The 21442-nt window shown below is 42.0% G+C and overlaps 5 protein-coding genes across 5 annotated transcripts; 3 read left to right on the forward strand and 2 right to left on the reverse strand.

Annotated features, from left to right (window-relative positions):
• Window positions 1-9416: 9416 nt before the first annotated feature.
• On the reverse strand, window positions 9417-9780 carry EJ05DRAFT_503265 (uncharacterized protein; the record flags this gene model as incomplete). The annotated part of the gene is made up of 2 exons (XM_033747397.1): window positions 9417-9604; window positions 9699-9780. The coding sequence occupies 2 exons, from the start codon at window positions 9778-9780 to the stop codon at window positions 9417-9419; spliced, it is 270 nt and encodes an 89-aa protein (XP_033597399.1).
• A 2262-nt stretch (window positions 9781-12042) lies between these two features.
• Window positions 12043-13760, reverse strand: EJ05DRAFT_117191 (glycoside hydrolase). The gene is made up of 4 exons (XM_033739038.1): window positions 13360-13760; window positions 13196-13310; window positions 12997-13143; window positions 12043-12940 (listed from the first exon to the last, which is right to left on the reverse strand). Exons 1-4 carry the CDS (start codon window positions 13658-13660, stop codon window positions 12130-12132), a joined length of 1374 nt encoding a protein of 457 aa, XP_033597400.1. The 5' UTR covers window positions 13661-13760; the 3' UTR covers window positions 12043-12129.
• A 2478-nt stretch (window positions 13761-16238) lies between these two features.
• Window positions 16239-17179, forward strand: EJ05DRAFT_488522 (uncharacterized protein; the record flags this gene model as incomplete). The annotated part of the gene is made up of 2 exons (XM_033745721.1): window positions 16239-16788; window positions 16839-17179. 2 exons carry the CDS (start codon window positions 16239-16241, stop codon window positions 17177-17179), a joined length of 891 nt encoding a protein of 296 aa, XP_033597401.1.
• An 895-nt stretch (window positions 17180-18074) lies between these two features.
• EJ05DRAFT_442488 (mitochondrial carrier) lies at window positions 18075-19234 on the forward strand (the record flags this gene model as incomplete). Its single annotated transcript, XM_033742039.1, has 4 exons — window positions 18075-18217; window positions 18277-18449; window positions 18499-19059; window positions 19119-19234. 4 exons carry the CDS (start codon window positions 18075-18077, stop codon window positions 19232-19234), a joined length of 993 nt encoding a protein of 330 aa, XP_033597402.1.
• Window positions 19235-19461: 227 nt separating this feature from the next.
• EJ05DRAFT_478783 (NAD(P)-binding protein) lies at window positions 19462-21284 on the forward strand. Its single transcript, XM_033744530.1, has 4 exons — window positions 19462-19631; window positions 19688-19708; window positions 19774-20301; window positions 20351-21284. Exons 1-4 carry the CDS (start codon window positions 19592-19594, stop codon window positions 20911-20913), a joined length of 1152 nt encoding a protein of 383 aa, XP_033597403.1. The 5' UTR covers window positions 19462-19591; the 3' UTR covers window positions 20914-21284.
• The last annotated feature ends 158 nt before the right edge of the window (window positions 21285-21442 follow it).

Genomic DNA, 21442 nt, shown 5'->3' on the forward strand with positions numbered 1-21442 from the left:
CCATAGAGATATAGTTATAGTTACCGCCGGAACATGCGGAGAAAGAGAACGTGGAAGATACTAAAATGGAAGACGACGTAGCTAGTATACTTAGATACATATATATATATATAGTCCTAGATGCTAATATTAGAGTAGTGTCGAAGATAGGTACGGCTATAACTACCGATATAGATAATCTATCTACGAATGTCGTCGTGTCTAGCGAAGCTTATCTACGCGTAAATATACTAGCTATAGAGATATAGTTATAGTTACCGCCGGAATATACGGAGAAAGAGAACGTGGAAGATACTAAAATAGAAGACGACGTAGCTAGTATACTTAGACACATATATATATATATATAGTCCTAGATACTAATATTAGAGTAGTATCGAAGATAGGTACGGCTATAACCACCGACATAGATAATCCATCTATGAATATTATCGTGCCTAGCGAAGCTCATCCACGCGTAAACATACTAGCCATAGAGACATAGTTATAGTTACCGCCGGAACATGCGGAGAAAGAGAATGTAGAAGATACTAAAATGGAAGACGACGTAGCTAGTATACTTAGACATATATATATATATATAGTCCTAGATACTAACATTAGAGTAGTATCGAAGATAGGTGCGGCTATAATTACCGATATAGATAATTCCCCTATAAATACCGTCGTGCCTCTAGATACCGGCGAGACTTACCTACGGCTGCTAGAAATAAAGAGGACACTCTTGGATAATATAGTAAACCTAGTCGATTCTCCGAAACGCCTAAAACTAGAATATATTATACTACTAGATGTCGACTAGTAGACATATGAAAACCAGGAACTGTTCGGGTTAGTAGATAATTTATATAGTAGATATATATCGGATAGTACATTAGTGAACGGCCTTGACTTTAAAATCCTTTCTATAGACGACGACTCTAACGGAGATGAAGTAAAGCTAGATATAGAGAACTTAATTCCGGTAGATAACGATATTAGTACGAAACTATAGAAAGCGTAAGTTATACTAAGAAGTAAGTAGGAATATACACTACCATACTAATATACCTATAGAATATTCGCCGTTAATAACTCCGATAAAGTAGTCTAAGCTATCTCTTATTATACGGAAGAGATACGGTCACTTACTATAAGTATATTTAGGCTTACGCTAGACGACCTAATAAAGGAGTTCAGCCATACACCTACTCTATATCCAGCCTTTAGTATAAGTAGGTTATATAGGCTATAGGCCGGCCAGTTACTCGCGGTAGTTACTATATTTAAGTAGCGGGCGGGTCCGTGGAAGTGCTAGATCTTAGTAGATAGCCTAGGGCTAGGGAAGATAATCGTGCTTATAACGTTCATCCGCCTCGCGTTTTATTAGGACTTTCTACGCGATAATATAGAACTTAATCTAGGAAATTATCTATAACCGACTTAAGACTCGGGCATAGATAGGAAGTACCCGATATAATCTCTGCATCCGATTAAATGTCCGTGTAGCTAGACTAATGATTTCGTCTATATGCCCCGCCTTTAAGGACTATTTATACTATGCTACCTAAGGTCCCTTCTAATAGCGCATTGGCCGTAGCGCTTTAAATAGATGTATAATAATACGGATAGTATGTTCACCGATTAAATCGATAAACGGAACCTAATAAAGATGATAGTACGGCTAGCGTACTCGAAAACCCTTACCGACGCCCCTAGTATCTAATAATTCTCATATATAGACCGATAATACTTAGCTAAGAGATGCCCACACCCCGAATGGGAATATAGCGTCGATATTAGTAATACTACTAAATTCGAGACCGACGAGGAGTGTATTATTAGGGCATGGTCGATTCCCGTTAATAGGACCGCTACCACCGAATTTCCGTCACGATACACGAAGAACCATATAATCTATAGCACCGTCTAGAGTATAGAACCCTAATATCTTAAATCTTTTAAGGGACGCGTGGTTATAAGAGTAAAGAGGGCGAAACAATTCGGTACTAAAAACACTTAAACTTGCGAAGTGGCATTCCTCGGTATATTAATGGTAGACGAGTTCCATTCTACAAAGAACCCCGATATAAAACAGTATAAATATGCGATATATAATGCCCTTATATTTAGTATATAGGTTAGTGTAACGCCCCTCTCGAATAGTCTAGTAGATATTCTAGCGGCTATTAAGGCAGGTGCTCTAGATAAGTTACCCGACTACGTCGACGATAATACTACTAAAAGGGTATTCGAGAGCCTATAGAATAAAACTATAAGGAAGATTATTATAACGTGGTCGAATAAACTCCTTAGTTTAATAAAAGGCAAGCCGGTGGATACGATGGCCGCGATAGTCCGTAGGGCATTAGAAACCATAGAAGGTAAGTGCACACTACGTATAGTAGCCGATTAGTATTTACTATTCGTCCTATAACGGGGACTACTAACTAAATGGTTTAATGGAGAGGCATGTCTATCTACGACATTAAAGCTAGTAGTAGAGTTTATATCTATCCCGGCTATAGAACTAGAGAAGATAATCGTACGGTCATACGAGAATAGAGGTAGATAGTTTAATAATCCATAGCCTAACGGAACGCCGCGGGACTTATAGATATAATCTACCGCCTAGAGTAAATCGAAAGGGGGTACCGGGTCCGGGCTCAACGCATACTACCATTAGGCCAGGCTAGCTACTACGTGTATACTACTTATATACCTTACCGATAAAAAGATAGAAGACGAGTAAATTAATATCACGCTCACGCGTCGGAGGGATGGTAATAATAGTATACTAAGTAAGATAATTACCAATCCCGTACGCGAAGCGCTCCTATAGCTAGATAAGGCTATACGAAAGAAGATAGTATCGCTAGCTAATAAACACGCTTCGAAGGTAAACTAGATCCGTAACTTTATTAATAATAACGTTTATAATAAAAGTACTAGACGCGCGCGATGAATATCCGCCGACCGCCCGGAGAAAATTATACTCGCATATACCGTACCGGTAAGCTTGATGTTCCTATACTTAGTGAGTGTTTATACTGCCTACTAGTAACGTAATTTACTAATATATATAGGTACTACGTCCATATGTATAAGCGAAAATATTAGTATATTTACTAGCCGGCCTAAGTATGTCCGAATCAAATAAGGTATATAGATTATTTAGGTCGACTAAGTCGGATTCTCCGTGTATTCTACTAGTATTAGCTTCGTAGGTCTACGAAGGATAAGACCTAATAGTCGCCGGTTTTATAGTGTTAGTAGACTAATGCTTACATAAGGAGACGTGGCCGTAGGCAAGTATAAGACATTATCGCCATAGATAATATCGGCCTATAGTATATGCGTATACTTTAATTTTAGACTATTTAGAGGTCGAGGCTAGACTCGCCGCGTTAGGTAAGGTAATTGAAAGCACGAGGACATAAGCCTTAGACCTAGGAAAAGGAGATATAGCTACGGTAGAGATAGCCACACCTAATATACTAGTAATAGGCGTACGCTTTAATCCTATAGAGATATAGTAGTATAGAAGTAAGTAAGGTAGTCGGTTAATTAGCTTCTAAGAGACTAGATAGCATGGTAGTATAAATATAAACCGCTGTTTACTCGTGATAACATGTCTATATATATCTATACATAAAGAGAAATAAGATATTTATTCTATACCATTATATAGTAGGACGTTACTATATATACCGGCATACAACGGAATATTCCGACATACGCCGGTATATTATAGGATATTCCTAGATACTCGAAGTATAGTCGTAGTATAAAGTAGCATTACTATTATATGCCGGCATATAGTAGAACGTTACTACATATGCCGGTATATAACGGGATCATGTTCTAATATACTATACGCCGCCGGTATATTATAGAATATTCCTAGATACTCGAAGTATAGTCGTAATATAAAGTAGTATCGCTATACTATGCCGGCATTTAGTAGGACGTTACTATATATGCCGGCATATAACGGGATTAAACGTTTTCTTAACGTTCGATAGAACGATTCTAAAAGAACCAGGACGGCTCTAGGAGAACTAGAACGACTCCGGGAGGACTAGGACGACTCTAGGAGGATTGGGATAACTCTAGAAGTACCGGGACCCATTTAGGATAACTTTAGAAGTACCGGGAGACCTAGAAGCATTGGGAGCGCCGTATCTTTCCTGATGTAGTAGAAGGCTAGACTTCTAAGGCAAGATTTCCGTAATACCATTAAGTAAAGTTAATAAATATATTCTTATAGTCTAAATTATTAAGTTCCTAAAAGGAGCTAACCCGATAGAGTATATACTAAAAGTCTCTCCTAAAATCCTATCTTAACTACGTCTTAACGCTAAGAGTAAACTTTAATATAAGCTATAGAATTTTAATAATAGTTAAGAAGATTTAGCGGAAAATTTAGCGCCTTATATCCCGGAATAATACTATAAGTTACTAGTAGAAACTATATATTAATAATTTAGTTACTTTATATAGCCCGGACTACTAGAAGCCTTAGAAAAATAAGGCTAGTAGTTTAAAATAAAGAAAGACGTAGAGGTGGTCGCTTGTAATTACTATTAATACTAATTAGTATAATAAGTACTACTAAATCCATAATACGAGAGATAGTTTTATAGGGTTATACGCTAAGTACCCTTTAAGAAATAGAGTATTAACTTTATAGGCGTACTCTCTACTACATATAATAGTAATAGTTAGGTAATAATAGTAATTAACTATATAACGGGATAGTCTATTATATAGGTAGTCCCTAAAGCGACCGTAGAATCTATTACGAGGTTTATTTATAAACGAATCTTTATAGATTTTAGACCTCCCGCCGTACTAACCTTAGATAATAGTTAATAGTTCCTATTAAGAGTTATTAGTATATTACTACGCATTCTTAAGACGGAATATAAGCTTATTATACTTTATTACCCTCGTATAAAGGGGAAGGTTAAACGCCTTAATAGAATCTTAGAAGGTATTCTTACCTATATATATATAGGCGAACTAGTAACTAACTAGGATATATACTTACTAGCCGCCGTCTTTACTATAAGAATCCGATAATATAGAAGTATAGAAGTTAGTCTATATTATCTAGTATATAGATAGTACCCTAACTTACTAGGGAATATTCCTAGAGAAAAGAATAAGTTAATATCCTTTAATAAACTTATTAAGTAAGTTAAGAAAGTATAATACGCTAGGACGCTAGCGCTAAATAAACTACTTATAGAAGCCGCTTACCGAGACCTTATAGATCCGACTCGGCTTAAACCTAAAGACTAGGCGCGACTATCTATTAGTTAAATTATTTTACTAAAGAATAAATAGAAAACGAAGTTTAAAACGAACTACTTAGGTCCCTATAAGGTTTATATATAATACCCCTTAGGTATATACGCGCTAGAAACACCTAACGGACGTATCCTACGATACCTTATATATAGTAATAGGCTAATTATAGTAAGAGGTATTAATAAGCTAGATAACTTCTAGATAAGATAGAAGATTAACTTATAGATATCTAAAGAAATTAGGAATTAAGTAGCACCTTACTTACTAGATATTAAGAAGGTTTTAGAAAAAGAGAAACCTACTCTATATTAGATAACTCTATCCTCCCTTCCTAAGAAGGAGTAGAACTAGCTATAGTAGCTACGGAGTTAACGAGAGTTAATATATAAGGGCGTATATTTATTCTTAGTAGAGGAGAGCTTAATAGATGTAAATATTACGTATTAAATTAGACTTACTAATATAAGAAATCGACGTAAACGGAGAGCTACTATAACTATATTAATTATACTAGTACTAATTATTATTAACGAACTAAGAGATATACTAGAAGAATAACACGAGAATAGTAGAGCGATATAACTACTAATAATAAATATTAAAGAGAGCTATAATACTCTAAGGGTAGAGGAAGTCTAAATAATAACTAAGAAACTAATAGATAACCTATTAAATAAGATTAATATAGTAGAGAAAGCTATAACGGAAGCGAGGTAGAAAGAATTACCTAAAGAAATAAGCTTAGGAGACGAGTTTAATAATATATAAATAGACTTAGATAAGGATATCTAACTAGAATATAAGAATCCTATAAGTATAGATATAGACTTAGATATAGAAGAAGTATTAAAGGAGATTAATAAATTAAATAAATAACCTCTAACTAACTTAGACGTCCCTATACGGGATCTTATAGAAAGTAAACCTTATACACGAAAAAGAAAGCGATTCTATATAGATAAACGTAGTAGAGAAACCTAAGCGGCTATAGCTAGCGCGTTAAGACGAGTTAATAGATTAGAAAGAGAGAGATACTCCCTATAGAAAAAGATATTACCTTTAAAGCTATTATAGGAACGCTTAGAATATAACTAACCTTAGTCTTTCCCTAATTATCTCCTTTATATATAGTACTACTAACCCCCTATTTACTTATTTAGAATATATATAGCCGTTAAAGAAGATTAACGAGCCTTAGAAATTACTAGAAGGTTAAAGAAAGAAGACGTAGACTTATAATAATATTATATAAGTCTAAAATCGCTATTTAAGAATTATAAGACTAAATAGAGATAAAAGAAAGCCGTTAACGCCTTTTAACGCTTAATAAGATAGGGTATTATTATAAAATAGAAGCCGTCTACTTAGTCCTAGACCTTACGAGTAGAATTTAGTAGATTCTTTATAAATTATACTAATACCTTCTCGCCCTTCTTAGGCATACTATTATTAATTAAGAACTTATATAGTAGCTCTTAAGGCGTGCGGCTAACCTCGCTAAACGCATTTATTAGATAACTAAACTAATCTTTAATAGCTTCGTTAAGCGGAAGTCCTTTATCTTTAAGGTTCTATATAGAATAAATAGAGATAATACTTGGGTCGGGAGATATAGTATTATTAAAGCTAGGAACAAGGACCTCCGGACCGCCGTAATATATCTATTCTATTATAGCTATAATCTTTTAATTAGCTAGAGATTACACGAGATATAAATCTAACTTATAAGCGAAGGACTAGCCTTAGAGTTTAACCTAGTCTCCTTAAGACCTAATAACTTCTTTTAATAAAGTTTAGTAGCCGAATACTTTCTAGTAGCCTTAGTTATCTCTATAAATAAAGACTACTCGGTATATTAGCGCTTTTTAATAATATTATGCTCGCTACGGTATACTATAGAAACGTATTAAACCTATTAAAAGCCTTTAATAATATAAAGGAATAACTTATAACACGATATACTATAGAATTTCCTATTCCCTTAGTAGAAATAGTTTAAATAGGTACCTTTAAATAGTAGGAACCTATTAGAAAAAAGCTATATATACTCCCTAAAGATACCTTTACTAGTAGAATAAGAACTATAGATACTATCGCTAAAGTACTAGTATATACCGCGAGCTATTATACCTAGAATAGCCGGAATAGTATAGGGATATAACCTATCTAGGCGTTTTAAAGGATCCTAAAAGATCCCTCCTTCTACTATAATATTCTAAGGATAATAGTAGTTACTAAACTTATCTATTATATAGAATAGAAGTAGATTCTTTAGAATTAAGGCGTGCTAACCGCTAGCGTACGCCTTAATAAGGCTATTAATAAATTCCTTATAGAGCGCTCCGTTAATAGGAGGGTCCGAGAATAGCCCCCCTAGAATAAGTTAGCTAACCGTTAAAGATAATTAATAAGATAAGGACTTACTCTAGTAAGCTAACTACTATATAAACTTAATAGACTTCTCTAAAAAGAAGTAGTAATTAGATTAAACTCGGAGGCCTATATAATCTACTACTTCGATCTCGGTATTACTATAGCTATTAAGTTTATTTACCGTAGGTTACGCTATCGTACTAACCTTATAAGAAGCTATAGACCCCTTTTACTTTACGGAAGTCTTCTTAATAATCTTATTAGGACTTTTAAGGTCTATAATAGCTAGCTTAGAAGTTATAGAGCGAGTTTTAGAGCTATTAAACACCTTTAATAGAGTCCTTACGGCACTACGGATCTTTACTAGAGTCCTAGGTATCCTAGAATAAGAGCCTAGATAAGAATTAGGAACTAGAATCTTAATATAAGACTTAGCGACTTACCTTTCTTAGTTACCTTAGAAGTAACTATATTACTAAGCTTATTAACTTTAATTAACGTATTACTATTAAGGTCTAATAACCTAGAGCTTTCTCTATCTTTATTTTTAGAATAGAAAATATTATTAGAGTCTTCTAATAGATTTACGAACTAACTAGCTTTTATAGAGACTTTAAAGGGCTCGTTAAGGGTAATTAATATAGACTCTAGACCCGTAACTTTATCTAAAAGATCTATATAGGTTAGCGGGATTCTTATAGAAGGGTATATTAAATAAATTACCTTCTACCTTAGAAAGAGGCTTATTAATAGCTATTACTAATCCTTAAGAGGCTAGAGCCTTAACTTTAGTCTTAGAGACCTTAGGTTTAAAGCTCTAACCGCCTTCTTTAATTAATTAAGCTAAAGCTTTATCTTCTAGGTCTAGTTCTTAAAAGAATCGCGAACCCTAAGGCCCGTTTAGATATAGATAGCTATAGACTATCTTTAAGTAACTCTTATAAACTATATAGTTAACCTATACTTAAGGAATAAGATAACTTAACCTACTATCTAGAGTACCTTTATTCGCTGCTAATACTTTATTAAGCGATAACTAGTTAGAATTTCTATATAGAGGATCTAAGAAAGCACGACGAAGATTCTCGTTTATAACTATATCCGCTATAGGAAGTTTAAGTTAGAAGGGAAAAAGGTAAAGTTAAAGTTTATATATATAAAATTATAGTATTAATTAGAGTAATTTCTAAGTTCGTAGGAGTTTTAGCTATATTATTAGATATTATTAAAAGGATTTAGTATTAGAAAAACTAAGGAAAAGGTTAAATTAGTTAAGAAATATAAGGTTAAAGAATAGTAGAATACGGGAATAGTAAAGGTAACTATTTAGTACTAAAATAAGCTCGGACTACCGCCCTTACGCGACGTATCGCTAATATAGCCTAGTACCGAAGAGATTTCACACGCCTACCTCCTTATATTATATATTCTAACTCTATTAATTATCTTTAACGGCCTTATAGGAGCTCGTATAATTAGAAGGGGGAAGATATAGGATTTCTATTAGGTAATCCCCGTTACTTAGATCTTATTTAGCGTTAGGCTGGTATATATAGCACTTAGATAGACTTAGTAGACACGTTAATCAATTTTGCCACGTCTAATTTACCAAAGTTCCCACAAGACATCAGACAAACCCTTGCCAGGTGGGCATGTTCTGCATGGCTTGACACATTCAAATGAATAAAGAGGTCCGAGGATCTCTCGCCACTCGCTTATACGTTTCTAGCTTCTCACTGACTCGACCTTCATAATTGCAACTTTGTCACTGAAGGAGAACAGCAATTCTCCGTCTGCCAAGAGAATATGTAGTCGCAAGCTCTCGAACCGAGCCCGGTTAGTAGAAAGGGGATATTGCCCTTCGAAGTCCACGAGCATGCTCGCAGCTGTGTCGCTGATCCTTCGCTTGCGGAGCGTGGGGGTGGGAAGTGAGCGGCTATGGACGGTACACAGCCAATTATGAGCGTCCATGAAGACCAGCTAATCTTATGGATGGAAATATAATGGAACCTGCATATATGAGGATATACTCTTGGCATAAAGAGGCTCCTTGAGGTCCTCAGAGTGTCTGGCATCTAAATTGTCCCGATTGCTATTCCTTGCCTTTGACATTATGAATCTTGACGAACGCATGGAGGACGTCGAGAGCAATGAGCTTACAATGAACTTCGGTCTTACTTTGAATACAGGATGCGAGATGTTACTAAGACTTGGCTCTAATGTATAACTTGGCAACACGTGGGGTCTACATGTCCCCAGGAGTCGTTTACAACCTTCAGCTCGATGGAGTAACTTGATCCAAAGATGGCTCACTTTACATCTTGCGGTCTTTCTCGGGTTTATAATGACAACTAGAAGCTCCACAGTAAGCGGAGTGTTGCCGTTCCCCTGAATGCAGGGCAAGCTCTTTCAAAGCTGCATCTTCTATCATTTCACTGTCTATATTGATGGTGTGAGCATCAATGTGGCGTACACAAGCAGTTGATGACTGTGCAAGTGAGAAAGATACTGTCTAAGTACGACTTACCTGACAGGCAGGACTCATTCTACCACTAAGTCGGTTGGTGGCGGTTCCTGGTGCAGTTCACAGATTCTTTACCGCTAATGTCAGCTGACGCAACCAAGGTGCCATCGTCTGATCATGCGATAGGCTCTTTGTATATGTGGCTGCTCGACTTCTCGACCTCGCTGAGATAGTATTCATTAGGCTGTCAGTACTGTACGAAACAGTCAAGCAGCTTGAGCTTTGAGCTCCGATGGCGTTTGTGCCGTCGAACTTGTGTCTGTTGTCGCCCGAGACTTCTATCAGGAGCTCTGACTCCATGATGCTCCGCACTGAGAGGTCTTAATACCTGTCTAGGACAACCTAGAACTGGTGAATCCTTCTGTGAGACTATCTTGACTCGATTCGTGTCTTTCTCGGACGCAATTTATGCGTCACATTCTATCATTTATAGTGTAGTAGCTGTGTACTGCATAGCGTTGAATTGAATGATTGTATCCTTGCGAAGGCGTCAAAATTGCATATTGAAGCTCTACACTGTTAAATAGTCCCTCGTGAACTCGACAATAAAGTGATTCGCGCAATGAACCATGATGCTTGCAGGATGGAGTATAACGTATCTGCGAAACTTTGGGTTACAGGCGTAGGTAGAGGAAGATAAATCATAGCAAAATTGGACTCTCTTAGGACAAGTTTCCGCCATTGTGCTCTCACATGACACCTACTCAGAACGTGATATCGTCACAAGTTGAACTCTTAGACCTTACTTACTTTGTTGGAAATATAGTCCCGGGTACCGTGACTCAGTGCAGGTATGCGACGTCTCGAATCTTCATGGACCATGGTGCATATTTGTCCAGGTAACTGACAGCATTTCTACAACAATTTCTACTGCCGGTTTCATAGATATGATCTGCATGTTACTGGTATACGACCTGTCGATTTCGATGATGCAGTACGAGTTGTAACCAACCACAGTTAGAGTGGAAAGCCGAAGTCCTGCAAAGAGATGCTTTTGCTCACTTTAGCTCTGCTCGGAAAGTGGGGTGTGCCGGGCGTCCAGTGAGTCAAGTGTATGCTTTGCCACCAATATGATACATCATTATATCTCCCTTCTCAAGTCGTGTACCAGATAGGCTCGCGTCAATCTTCTTTAGGCTTGCTACTACCCTAATCTTACCCTAAGGAGTCCGAACATTAGCAATGAATAATGTCGTAGACAGAGCTGATACCCTGTTTGCTTGCTAGGTACATGTCAAGCAGAAGGACACGAATTGAAAACAAGTCGCATACACGGAGGGACTAGTATGAAGGTAACATTAGGACAAATCTGGAGACAGGAGACGTCATCAGTTACAACACTTGATCGTACTACGCCCATAAGAAATAGACAAGGATCTTGGCGCTGTGCGTCCGGCGTCGGCCTCCGTGCAAAGAGCTACATCGTCAATCATCTTCACCACTATTATGCTGCTGAGCTGGTTATAAATCTTAAGGCTTTATGGCCTCAAGTCGAGTCTTAAATTGTGTGGGGGCTATCCTGGAAGCACTACTCGTCACGGAGATTCTCGAAACAGTATATAGAGCGTATTCTTAACGATCTCCACAGTGAATATACCGAAGTATGTTATTTTAACGAGCTATTGGCTCCAGTGAAAGGTCTTGACAAGTACAGGTATGCATGTCTCCACTCGAACAATGCCAGGCATGTAAAAAGATTGCGACTACAGCAGTTATTTGAAAACTGCGATAGCTTATCCCAATATCTCCAGGATCATACTTGATGCAAATTTAGTATCACGAGATTATAGCGACTCATTACCATGCCGCGCCGTTCTGTTTGATTGATGTGATTATTAGGATTTAAGAATAGTCTACATATATGTACAATGACAGACCTCAAGTATGTATATACAATTAAAATTACGATCAAGACGTCAGCAGTACCAACTTCGGGTTCAGCTGGAGCAGATGTCTGGGTACGCTCTGTCCCATATGGGGTTGGGAACAATGCCTTTCTCGATGCTTTCGTATAAACTCCAGGGACCAGCTGCTCCCAAATCCGCCTTGAAGTTCCACAGGAAATATCCATCTGAGGCAGTATGCCAGGTATCAAGTTGTGCTTCAACAAATTTGCGTGCTTCCTTCACAAGTGCGGTAGACCAATCTGATACCGGGGCGCTCTGGCATTGGCAGCCAACAGCAGTACACGTAGTACCAGGCGTTGTCGAGTTGTCTGGCCAGACGCAGATATCGGTAGCAACGGACCACTCACCAACATAGATGGGAAAGTTGGCCTTCTTCGCAGCTTGTAACTTCTCGCGCCATCTGCAAGCTTTCTCTATGTGCTGTTGCTGGATGAGATTTTTGTCCTCTGGGACAAAGACCTGATAGAGATGCGTGTCCAGTCCGAAAAGAGCATTCTTGGCCTCGGTGGCATTACCATTTAGACTCCTGTGTGGTTCAAGCCATTCTTGTACATCCCTAAAGGCATCGTGCATCACGAGTTTGAGATTTGGATTTTCGATCACACGGGAAGCAAGGAGATCTTGCGTGATATTTTTGGCCCATGATCTCGTTTTCTCAAAGTCATTTGCTCCCCACGAGATAGGCTCGTTGATCAACTGGATCCCCATAACGACATTTTGGTATCGCTGTTGTCCATACTTTCTGGCCATGGTGTGTAGAATAGCACTTGTTCGTTCCAAGTTTACAGGGCGCTGCCAGTCCACAACACCTATGCATCCGGAATTGTCAAATGCATTTTGGCTATCAGAGGACATCAGTGACATTCGAAACGCACATCAAGACGCACATAAACTCACCTCCCAGGTGCACCATGCAGATCAATCAGTACTTTCATGTTCGCGTCGGCTGCCCAATCAAGGGCGCGCTCGAGCCATGCATCTGCGCCTGATTTGTAAGGACTATCGAAAGTGTCATAGGCCCAATATCCAATAGGTATGCGGAGTCTGAGGGCTTGTCAGCATATATTCCGCCAAAATTCGTAGCATCCTAGCTCACGCGTTGAACCCATATGACGCAAGCTTCTCAACATCCTGCTGTGTGAACCAGCTTGCCCAGTGTTTCTCTAATCTCGCAAGAGAGTTCGGTAACTGGTCAAAGGAGCATTGATCCTCTAGTAGATGTGAGATCAAATCTGGGGCGTACTCTCAACAGAGACTTACTAGCACCAGTTCCTTCGAAAATGCTAGGAACTAGCCATTTCTCAAGCACAAGCCAGGCCCCAATGTTGACACCCCGAAGCACACCATCGTGAGGGGCGCTTTGGGCTCGAGCTTGTGATACTGCCTTGGGTCGCGCGTGAGACGGGCACACGTGCTGACTCGAAGTTGAGCTTGCCTTGATTGAACTTGATAATGTGCGGTCTCCATCTGTCCCTGAGACTGTCGGCAAGCACTGCACTACCCGGAAAGCCACACTTGCGAGCAGTATGTGATTTACTAGCATAACGAGCAGCTGCTTCATGCCGCGAGGATACTACAAAGTGAGTATATGCAGAGATTTGTTAAAGAATGAATACTGCTGATGCCTCTGTCGGATCCGGTGTTCAGAATGGAGGTCTTAGGTAGAATATAATCACGGCGTAGTAACAGCGAGACCGCTGCTGTAATGTAGAATAACGAATGGTACAGTGGGCAGTGCCACCAAAGAAACGTATGGACAATATTAGGGGATGTACAAAACGACAGACGAGTCAACAGGTTGTCGACAATGAGATACCCAGGAAGGAAAAGAATGACTCTTCGCTACAGAAGACAAGTGATGAGAAGATTGTTCAAAGACCTGGAAGGTCTGGACTCGATATGAAAACATACCTGCCTCTTCAAAGAAGGAGGCGCGATGGCTGGAACTGGGAGTAGCGATTCTATCTATTCTCCGACCTCGAGATATAACACGGTAAGGAGTGATGAGTGATGCCATCGCCAATATCAATCAATACGAGCCGAATCAAATGAGACAGCCACATAGTATATGGTGCACGATAGCATGATAAGTGTGAGTAAGGAGACGGGCTGCGCTCATGGTTGTGGTTACATACGCTAAGCAGGGTGTTGAGCTCTTGAGGAATATCAGCCACAGGCCAATATATGGAAGTAAATGTGGCTGGTGAGCACGCGACTATTCCTCATCTGGGTAATCACTGAGACCTTAGTCTGCTGTCCATGTGCCACTAACATGTACGATGCAGATGCAGATGCAGATGCAGTGAGAAGCAGGTGGTCTCCATAGTTCTACTGCAGCTCATCACGCCTCGGCGATCTTTGAGCTTATCGCTATGGATCACCTGGACTTGAACCTGACAGGGAAGCCCACGTGAACGTCTCGGCTGCGGATAGTGGTGGGTAGCCAGGCCGAGTAATTAGTTGAAGACCGACCAGACCTACCTTGACAGCAGGTCGGCATGTGTAGATAGTCGATAAGCGCATGGGCCTTGGCTGCGATCAACGGGTGAATAGAAGATACAGGGCTCGTGCGAGTGTTTCTGTTATTTCACAGAACGGTGCAGTCCTTTGAAGGAAGAGGCTGAGAGAGCATATTTCGAATGAAGAACCATTAGAAAACCAAGGAGGGGATCATGAATGACCCGAGGCAAGGAACTTTCGCGTTCGGGAAGCAGAGCAAACGCGTCTACGTGGACGTGTGCAGGTCAGAAAGAATGTCTGCTCATTCAGACATGAAGTGTGTGTATCATAGAACGTGATCTGGATGTGTACTGAAGTGTAGTAGTTCATGCAAATAAATATCATGTCATGTTTCTGCGGGTGGTGGCTGATTGGGGACAAAATGAAATGGATGGGACGGCCTGGAGGAGGTGCCTGCCTGGAGCAGGTGCCTGCCTAGGTGGGTAGTTGGTTGGGAGCAAATACCACTAGGCCAGAAAAGGGATAGTGCCATCTACCCAGCCGGCAGCCTCCAGCTGTTCTCTCATAAGACCCCTTCGCCCTCCTCACATGACACACTGGTCAACTCCAATTCTCTGTCACCTGATTCCGCCATCACGTTGTCTCGCGCTGCAACCCGTCCGCAACTTCAGGCACACGCTTTGAATTGAAATAGCAATTATCTGCCGTCTTTCCGTTTACCGTCTTTCTTACTCTCTGCTCTGCGCTTTCGGCGATACACTTCTCATCTGTCTCCGGCGTGACCACGCTCCCGACCGAACCGTTCATCAGGTGACGAGCCTCGCGGAACACCCAATCCTATTTCAGAGGTACGTTTGCCCAACTTCTTTTTACATGAGCACCTCGACCCTTCATAACGAGCTTCGCGACGAGTTCTGTGATTGCCCTATCCCTCGGACAGACCTGTCAAGACCCATAGTATCATGTTCACCTCGCCGCTACGTCGCGTCACCTACGATTGCGGTCGCGAATGACAGCTTCGTCTACGGCTCGTGTCAATGCTTCCAGTTGATCGCACTGGCGCTATGTTGCCGCATCTTCGTCGCGCAATAGGACATTCGAGTAACGAATGACAAGACGACGCTCTTGTACATCCTACGGCCCACTATCCAATATGCTGCGACAGCCTCCCGAACGTCAACGGCCTGGTCTCACAGCCGTGAAGCAATCATCTACCCCGGCTCTAGACCCGCTCTTCTTTGGGGCCGAGCATGCGTGCCATCTCGCGTATATCGTATATACTAACCGTTGCTTGATGGATAGATATAGCTTCGACCTACCTCGACTTCCCACAATCGTCGTATCATTACCGAGCTACAACGTAGCCAACTGAGAGCACGGCAAACCTCTTTCACTCTTGGGCCATCTCCTCAACAGCCGACCGGTACTCTACATCGCCGAAGTTTGCGACTTTTATCCGCACTTGTGCTGCCATCGCTGCCACTTGTAGACCCACCCTTCCGGCGCTGTCACTGGCATTGCGCCGCATTGGCTACAGGCGTCGTCACATAACACCTTGTTCGACCGAGTCCCTTCAAGGAGGATCTGATATCGCGTCTAAACCACTATCAACTGTTAGAGCTGTAAAGGATAGACCTTGAAAACTCTTCCGGCCAACTTGAAAATACCTTACATACATCATGACAGACTCGACAACATATGCAGAGGTTGAGAACAAGACAGATGTGTCACTATCTGAAGCGCTTAGCAACAAGCGCAAACGTGGCTCCCTCGACCAAAACTCAAAACGGCCGGCACCCAGTCAACGTGCGAATTCTAACGCTGTTGATCTCAGTGATCAAGCAACTGCCAATTTCCTTGCAGCACACAACGCCGGTGGCAACGACAACTCTCTAGACTTTAGCTCTCTTGGTCAAAATGGGGGAAATGTGTCCAATAGCTCCGATACCGCAGCTGCGGCACTTCACTATTCCATGACCGTACCCCAGGCTACTGAGCTCTCTTTCCAAAGCCACACGTCTGGTATAGATGGTACTCAACCCTTCAGTGCGTCGTTCCAAATGGAAGACAACGAAGCTCATAGTTTCACAGACTTCAGCGGTCTTGATTCTCTGAAGACTGGAGGACAATCAGGAAACACCGCTTCGAACGAGTCCCCAACAAGTGCCTCAAAGCCTGCAGTAGGGACAGACGAGTGGCATAAGTTAAGAAGGGACAACCACAAAGAGGGTATGTCTCGAGACTTCAGAGCATGTTGCGTACCACTAACCGCTTCGCAGTTGAACGTCGTCGTCGAGAGACTATCAATGAAGGAATCAATGAACTTGCTAAAATTGTGCCTGGCTGTGAGAAGAACAAGGGCTCCATTCTTCAGCGCGCAGTACAGTTTATAACCCAGTTGAAAGACAACGAATCATCAAACATTGAGAAGTGGACACTCGAAAAGCTTCTGACCGAACAGGCCATTACCGAGCTTAGTGCCAGTGTCGACAAATTCAAGGCCGAGATGTCAAGGGCTTGGGAAGAGTGTGATATCTGGAAGCGTGCTTGTAATAATGCTGGCATCGTCCCAGATGAGTACAAAGACCAGGACAACAATGTCCAAAATGGCGACAGCTGAACGGGCTACGAGAAATGATCTAGAGAGTGCTGCATCCCAAAAAAAACATGCACGCCCCAGATTCCAAACATTCTATGACGATGAACGCTTTAGACTACGATATACGGCAGCAATGGATTACGATCATGTTTACAAAACTGTAGGCTTCATGCGACGCGTACATTCTCTCAATATCAGGTCTCTTGGTCCTACGGCGGCAAATCATGATTCACATTTCAGTTGCCACACGAATGTTATACGTGCTATTCAATAGTCAACATACGCCTGGACATTCGTCTGAATTGTGTATTATGCCGCTAGCTAAATACATTCCGGTGTGGGAAGGACAAGGTGTTGTGCGAAAGTGTTGCGCGTGAAGATACCTCCGGCTTTCATTGCACATATCAGCATAACAGTCTACATACTTTACTTATCTTGGGAGCATTATGTTTGCTAGTGGGAGTAGGTTTCTCAAATGGTAAACTGTATTGCAGCTGCAGCTATACGGAAAACTTGGACATGTTTGAAATGCTTCGTTTCGATGAATGACTAATATATAAAAGGCTACCCAAAGGCTCGATAGAAGCAGCCAATGGCGTTCCCGGTACCAGCCTGGACATCTGATCTATGAGAACGTCACGTGCATGCAATGCTTTGACCGAGGCAATTCAATAACCGGGGGTTATGAGAGTTCATGTCTATCATCAGACATTGGACTGTGACGCTTTTATCTTATGTGCCCCTCTTTAAATTCTCTTGCAGACCATACCAGTCTTGTTGTGATTCTTAAGGTTTGTTCAAGCCTCCGTATATTGAAACTTAAGATCAACTCGTGTTGTTCAACTATTTACGCTACCTGCCTCCCAACCCTTGTCAAAACGTCATTCCCAGTCCTCTCCGTGTATCTATACAACCCATGGCTCAATCAACAAAGGCTGTAGCAGAGAAGCTTGACGACTCTACCAAGGGCCTTGCATCAAGCACTGCTGCGCAGCAAAGTGACAATGTTGCTCACGCGCTTGCCGGAGCTGGAGGAGGCTTGGTTTCCATGGCTTTGACGTATGCGCCCAGACGAGTACATCGTCTTGTTATCCTTGCTAACACCGACGTATATATAGATACCCTCTCATCACTCTTTCAACTCGCGCTCAAGTCGAATCCAAACGAGCGCATTCGTCTACTCTCGATGCAGTCCGGCGCATCATTCAGCGTGAGGGCATCTCGGGTTTATACGCCGGCCTTGATTCTGCACTTTTCGGTATCAGTGTGACCAACTTTGTCTACTACTATTGTTCGTAGAAATTTACGCTCCTGTCAGAGGACGCACTCACAATATATAGGGTATGAATGGACTCGTTCAGCATTCGAGAAGGCTGCGGTCAAGGCCGGCCGAGCATCTAAGAAGCTCACCACAGTAGAGTCAATGATTGCTGGCGCCATTGCTGGCAGTGCCACCGTACTCCTCACAAACCCCATCTGGGTTGTGAACACGAGGATGACTTCACGAAAGTCTGAATCTAACGAACAGGTTCTGCCTGGGTCAAAGCCTGTCAGAGCACCGTCTACTATCGGCACATTGATGTCTATCATCCGTAACGAGGGCCCTACACGTTTGTTCGCAGGTGTGATGCCCGCTCTCGTGCTGGTCATCAACCCTATCCTGCAGTACACTCTTTACGAACAACTGAAGAACATCGTAGAGGCAAGAAAGGGTAGGGTTACCCCTAAAGACTCATTCTATCTGGGAGCGCTTGGAAAACTGCTTGCAACCAGTATTACCTACCCATATATTACCATCAAGAGCAGGGCACATGTTGCAGGCAAGGATGGTCCTAAGGTTGGCATGCTAGACAGCCTACGCAACATTATTCAGAACGAGGGTTATTCTGGACTTTACGGAGGTAAAAGAACTCTAGTACCAATGAATGAGAATGCCCAAAGCTAACGAACCATTCTACAGGCATTGGTCCCAAGGTCACCCAAAGTGTTATCACTGCAGCATTCTTGTTCGCCTTCAAAGATGCTCTTTACGAGATGACGGTGAAGGCGAGAAGGTCTCTTGTCAAGAAGGCCTAATTTCAAAATGATACCCTAGGACGTACCGAGACTTTGATACAACATGGTTGGAGATTGGAGATAGTGTATCGCACGACAACTGCTGATGTACAGACGAAAGCCGACGCAAAGGACAGCATGTAAACGATGTAGTTAGATTTAGTCAACAGTTTATAGGCGATGCGGCATCTGGCGCGTAAATGCTGTTGCTGTAATTATCCCGGTGGGGCTCGACAAACCCCGCATGTAACAACACGATCCTTCCACTGCGAATCGATGATAATTGACAAGCACACAAGTTTGACCATCTCCTTACACTGAAGAGCTCACAAACATCAGCGCAACATCTTTGCTAAAGTTGACCAACGATCTCTGAGCATGTCCGGTACAGTCCACACTGTTCGGTGGGGTATTCTAGGTGCGTTTGTCAAGTCACTACGCTTACAGTCCTGCGGTCATATTGATGTTGTTTAGCTACTGGAGGAATTGCCAGGAGTAAGTCCCACTACCAAGAGGCACAGCGCCTATTCGAACAGGAGACGTTCATACGCGTGGTACAGCTTTCACCAAGGATCTTGTCATCGACCCGCAAACACGAGATGTGACCGACATCAAACATCAAGTCGTAGCCGCCGCCTCATCGAATTCAAGCGAGCGCGCGGAAAAATTTCTGCAAGAATGCGGCGTAAGCGGCGGCAAGGCGTACGGCAGCTACAAAGAGCTTGTGGCAGACGCCAATATTGACGTTGTGTATGTTGCCACGCCACACTCACATCACTACCAACACGCCAGGCTTTGTCTTGAGGCTGGTAAGAATGTGCTATGTGAGAAGGCGTTTACGACGAACGCGGCACAGGCAAAGATCCTTGCACAGCTTGCGAAGAAGAAGGGTCTCTTCCTCATGGAAGCGGTATGGACTCGATATTTCCCGGCGTCTAGAGAGATTCGAGAAATCGTCAAGAGCGGTAAGCTTGGGACCGTGTATCGGGTGTTTGCAGATGTCAGCTTTGGGCAAGATGTCGAGAAAGACTTTCCTCCAGAGAACAGGATGGTCAACATGGACCTTGCCGGTGGTGTTCTACTTGACTGTAAGAAGTGGGACCTCCCATAAGCACGTCGTGCTGACTTGGGATACAGTGGGCATCTATTCTTTGACATGGGTTTTTCAAATTCTCTACCACTGTCTGGATCCTTCCATCCGCAAGCCACCAACAGTAGTATCAGTCATGACGAAGTATCCTATCACTGGAGCAGACGAGTCGACTTCAATGGTACTCAATTTCCCGCCGCATAACGCGCATGGTATCGCGACCACCAGCATTCGTGTAGACAAAGACCCAGACGGTAAAAGTACAGCTGGTTCGCCCATACGTATTCAAGGAACGAAAGGAGAGATCCAGATACTTGAGACTGGGGGCAATGGCTTCAGGCCTAGCACCTATCGTATCATTCCCAAGGATCCGAATGATGCGTCTCTACAGGGTAAAGACGTTGAGCACAAGACACCACCGGGACATGGCATGTTCTGGGAGGCAGATGAAGTCGCAAGATGTCTGCGGGACGGAAAGCAAGAAAGTGAAGGCCTGCCATTAGCGGAGAGTATTGTTATTATGGAGTCAATGGACGAAGTGAGAAAGCAGAATGGTCTCGTATACCCAGAGCAAATCGAGAGTACTGACTATCCACTTGCTGGTTTCTGATATGCCGGAGATCGACTTGGATCAGGCTCCTAAGACCACTGGATCTCAGGCGTATGACTCTGGCTTACTAGTCATGTATGTAATAGAGTAGATTACCTTTCGATCGGCAAGACCTACAAGGGATGAATAAGTGAGTTCTTCTGTTTGGAGCCTATCATCATGGGCTTTTCAGAACAGACATCACGCGCCCGTGGATAATGGTTCAAGCTATCGACATGATGATACCATCTATGTGCAAGCGAAGGGATGGCGTCTTCTCCTTTCTTTCTATGGCGTCTTGACCCTTGTGAGTCTATTTCGAGCGACTACGGTCTTTGACAGGGCCCTTAAGGCCAATGAAAAGACCCAGTGCAAACATGGTCAGATAGGGGTCTATGAAGAGGTATGGTTCCCGCTTGAGAGAATTGTGGTTCAACCGCGCAAAGGGCTGGACTGTGGCTGTTGATTGGACGGACGAGGCTTTTGTAATAAGCGCCGTAGGCCTAAGAATAGATGACCCGTGCGAATGCAGATGTTAAGTTTGGGATTC

This window comes from Pseudovirgaria hyperparasitica (assembly GCF_010093815.1).
Source record: "Pseudovirgaria hyperparasitica strain CBS 121739 unplaced genomic scaffold EJ05scaffold_14, whole genome shotgun sequence".
NCBI classification, from domain to species: Eukaryota; Fungi; Ascomycota; class Dothideomycetes; order Acrospermales; family Acrospermaceae; genus Pseudovirgaria; species Pseudovirgaria hyperparasitica.

Bases quoted from the DNA above. Each gene is read 5' to 3' on its own strand.
- EJ05DRAFT_117191 (XM_033739038.1), bottom strand. From the start codon at position 13,660: ATGAAGCAGCTGCTCGTTATGCTAGTAAATCACATACTGCTCGCAAGT. The intron at 13,311-13,359 runs GTAAGTCTCTGT...CACATCTACTAG, and splicing joins TTTCGAAGGAACTGGTGCTA to AGGATCAATGCTCCTTTGAC. The intron at 12,941-12,996 runs GTGAGTTTATGT...GTCCTCTGATAG, and splicing joins CTGCATGGTGCACCTGGGAG to CCAAAATGCATTTGACAATT.
- EJ05DRAFT_478783 (XM_033744530.1), top strand. From the start codon at position 19,592: ATGTCCGGTACAGTCCACACTGTTCGGTGGGGTATTCTAG. The intron at 19,709-19,773 runs GTAAGTCCCACT...CGCGTGGTACAG, and splicing joins TACTGGAGGAATTGCCAGGA to CTTTCACCAAGGATCTTGTC. The intron at 20,302-20,350 runs GTAAGAAGTGGG...CTTGGGATACAG, and splicing joins CGGTGGTGTTCTACTTGACT to TGGGCATCTATTCTTTGACA.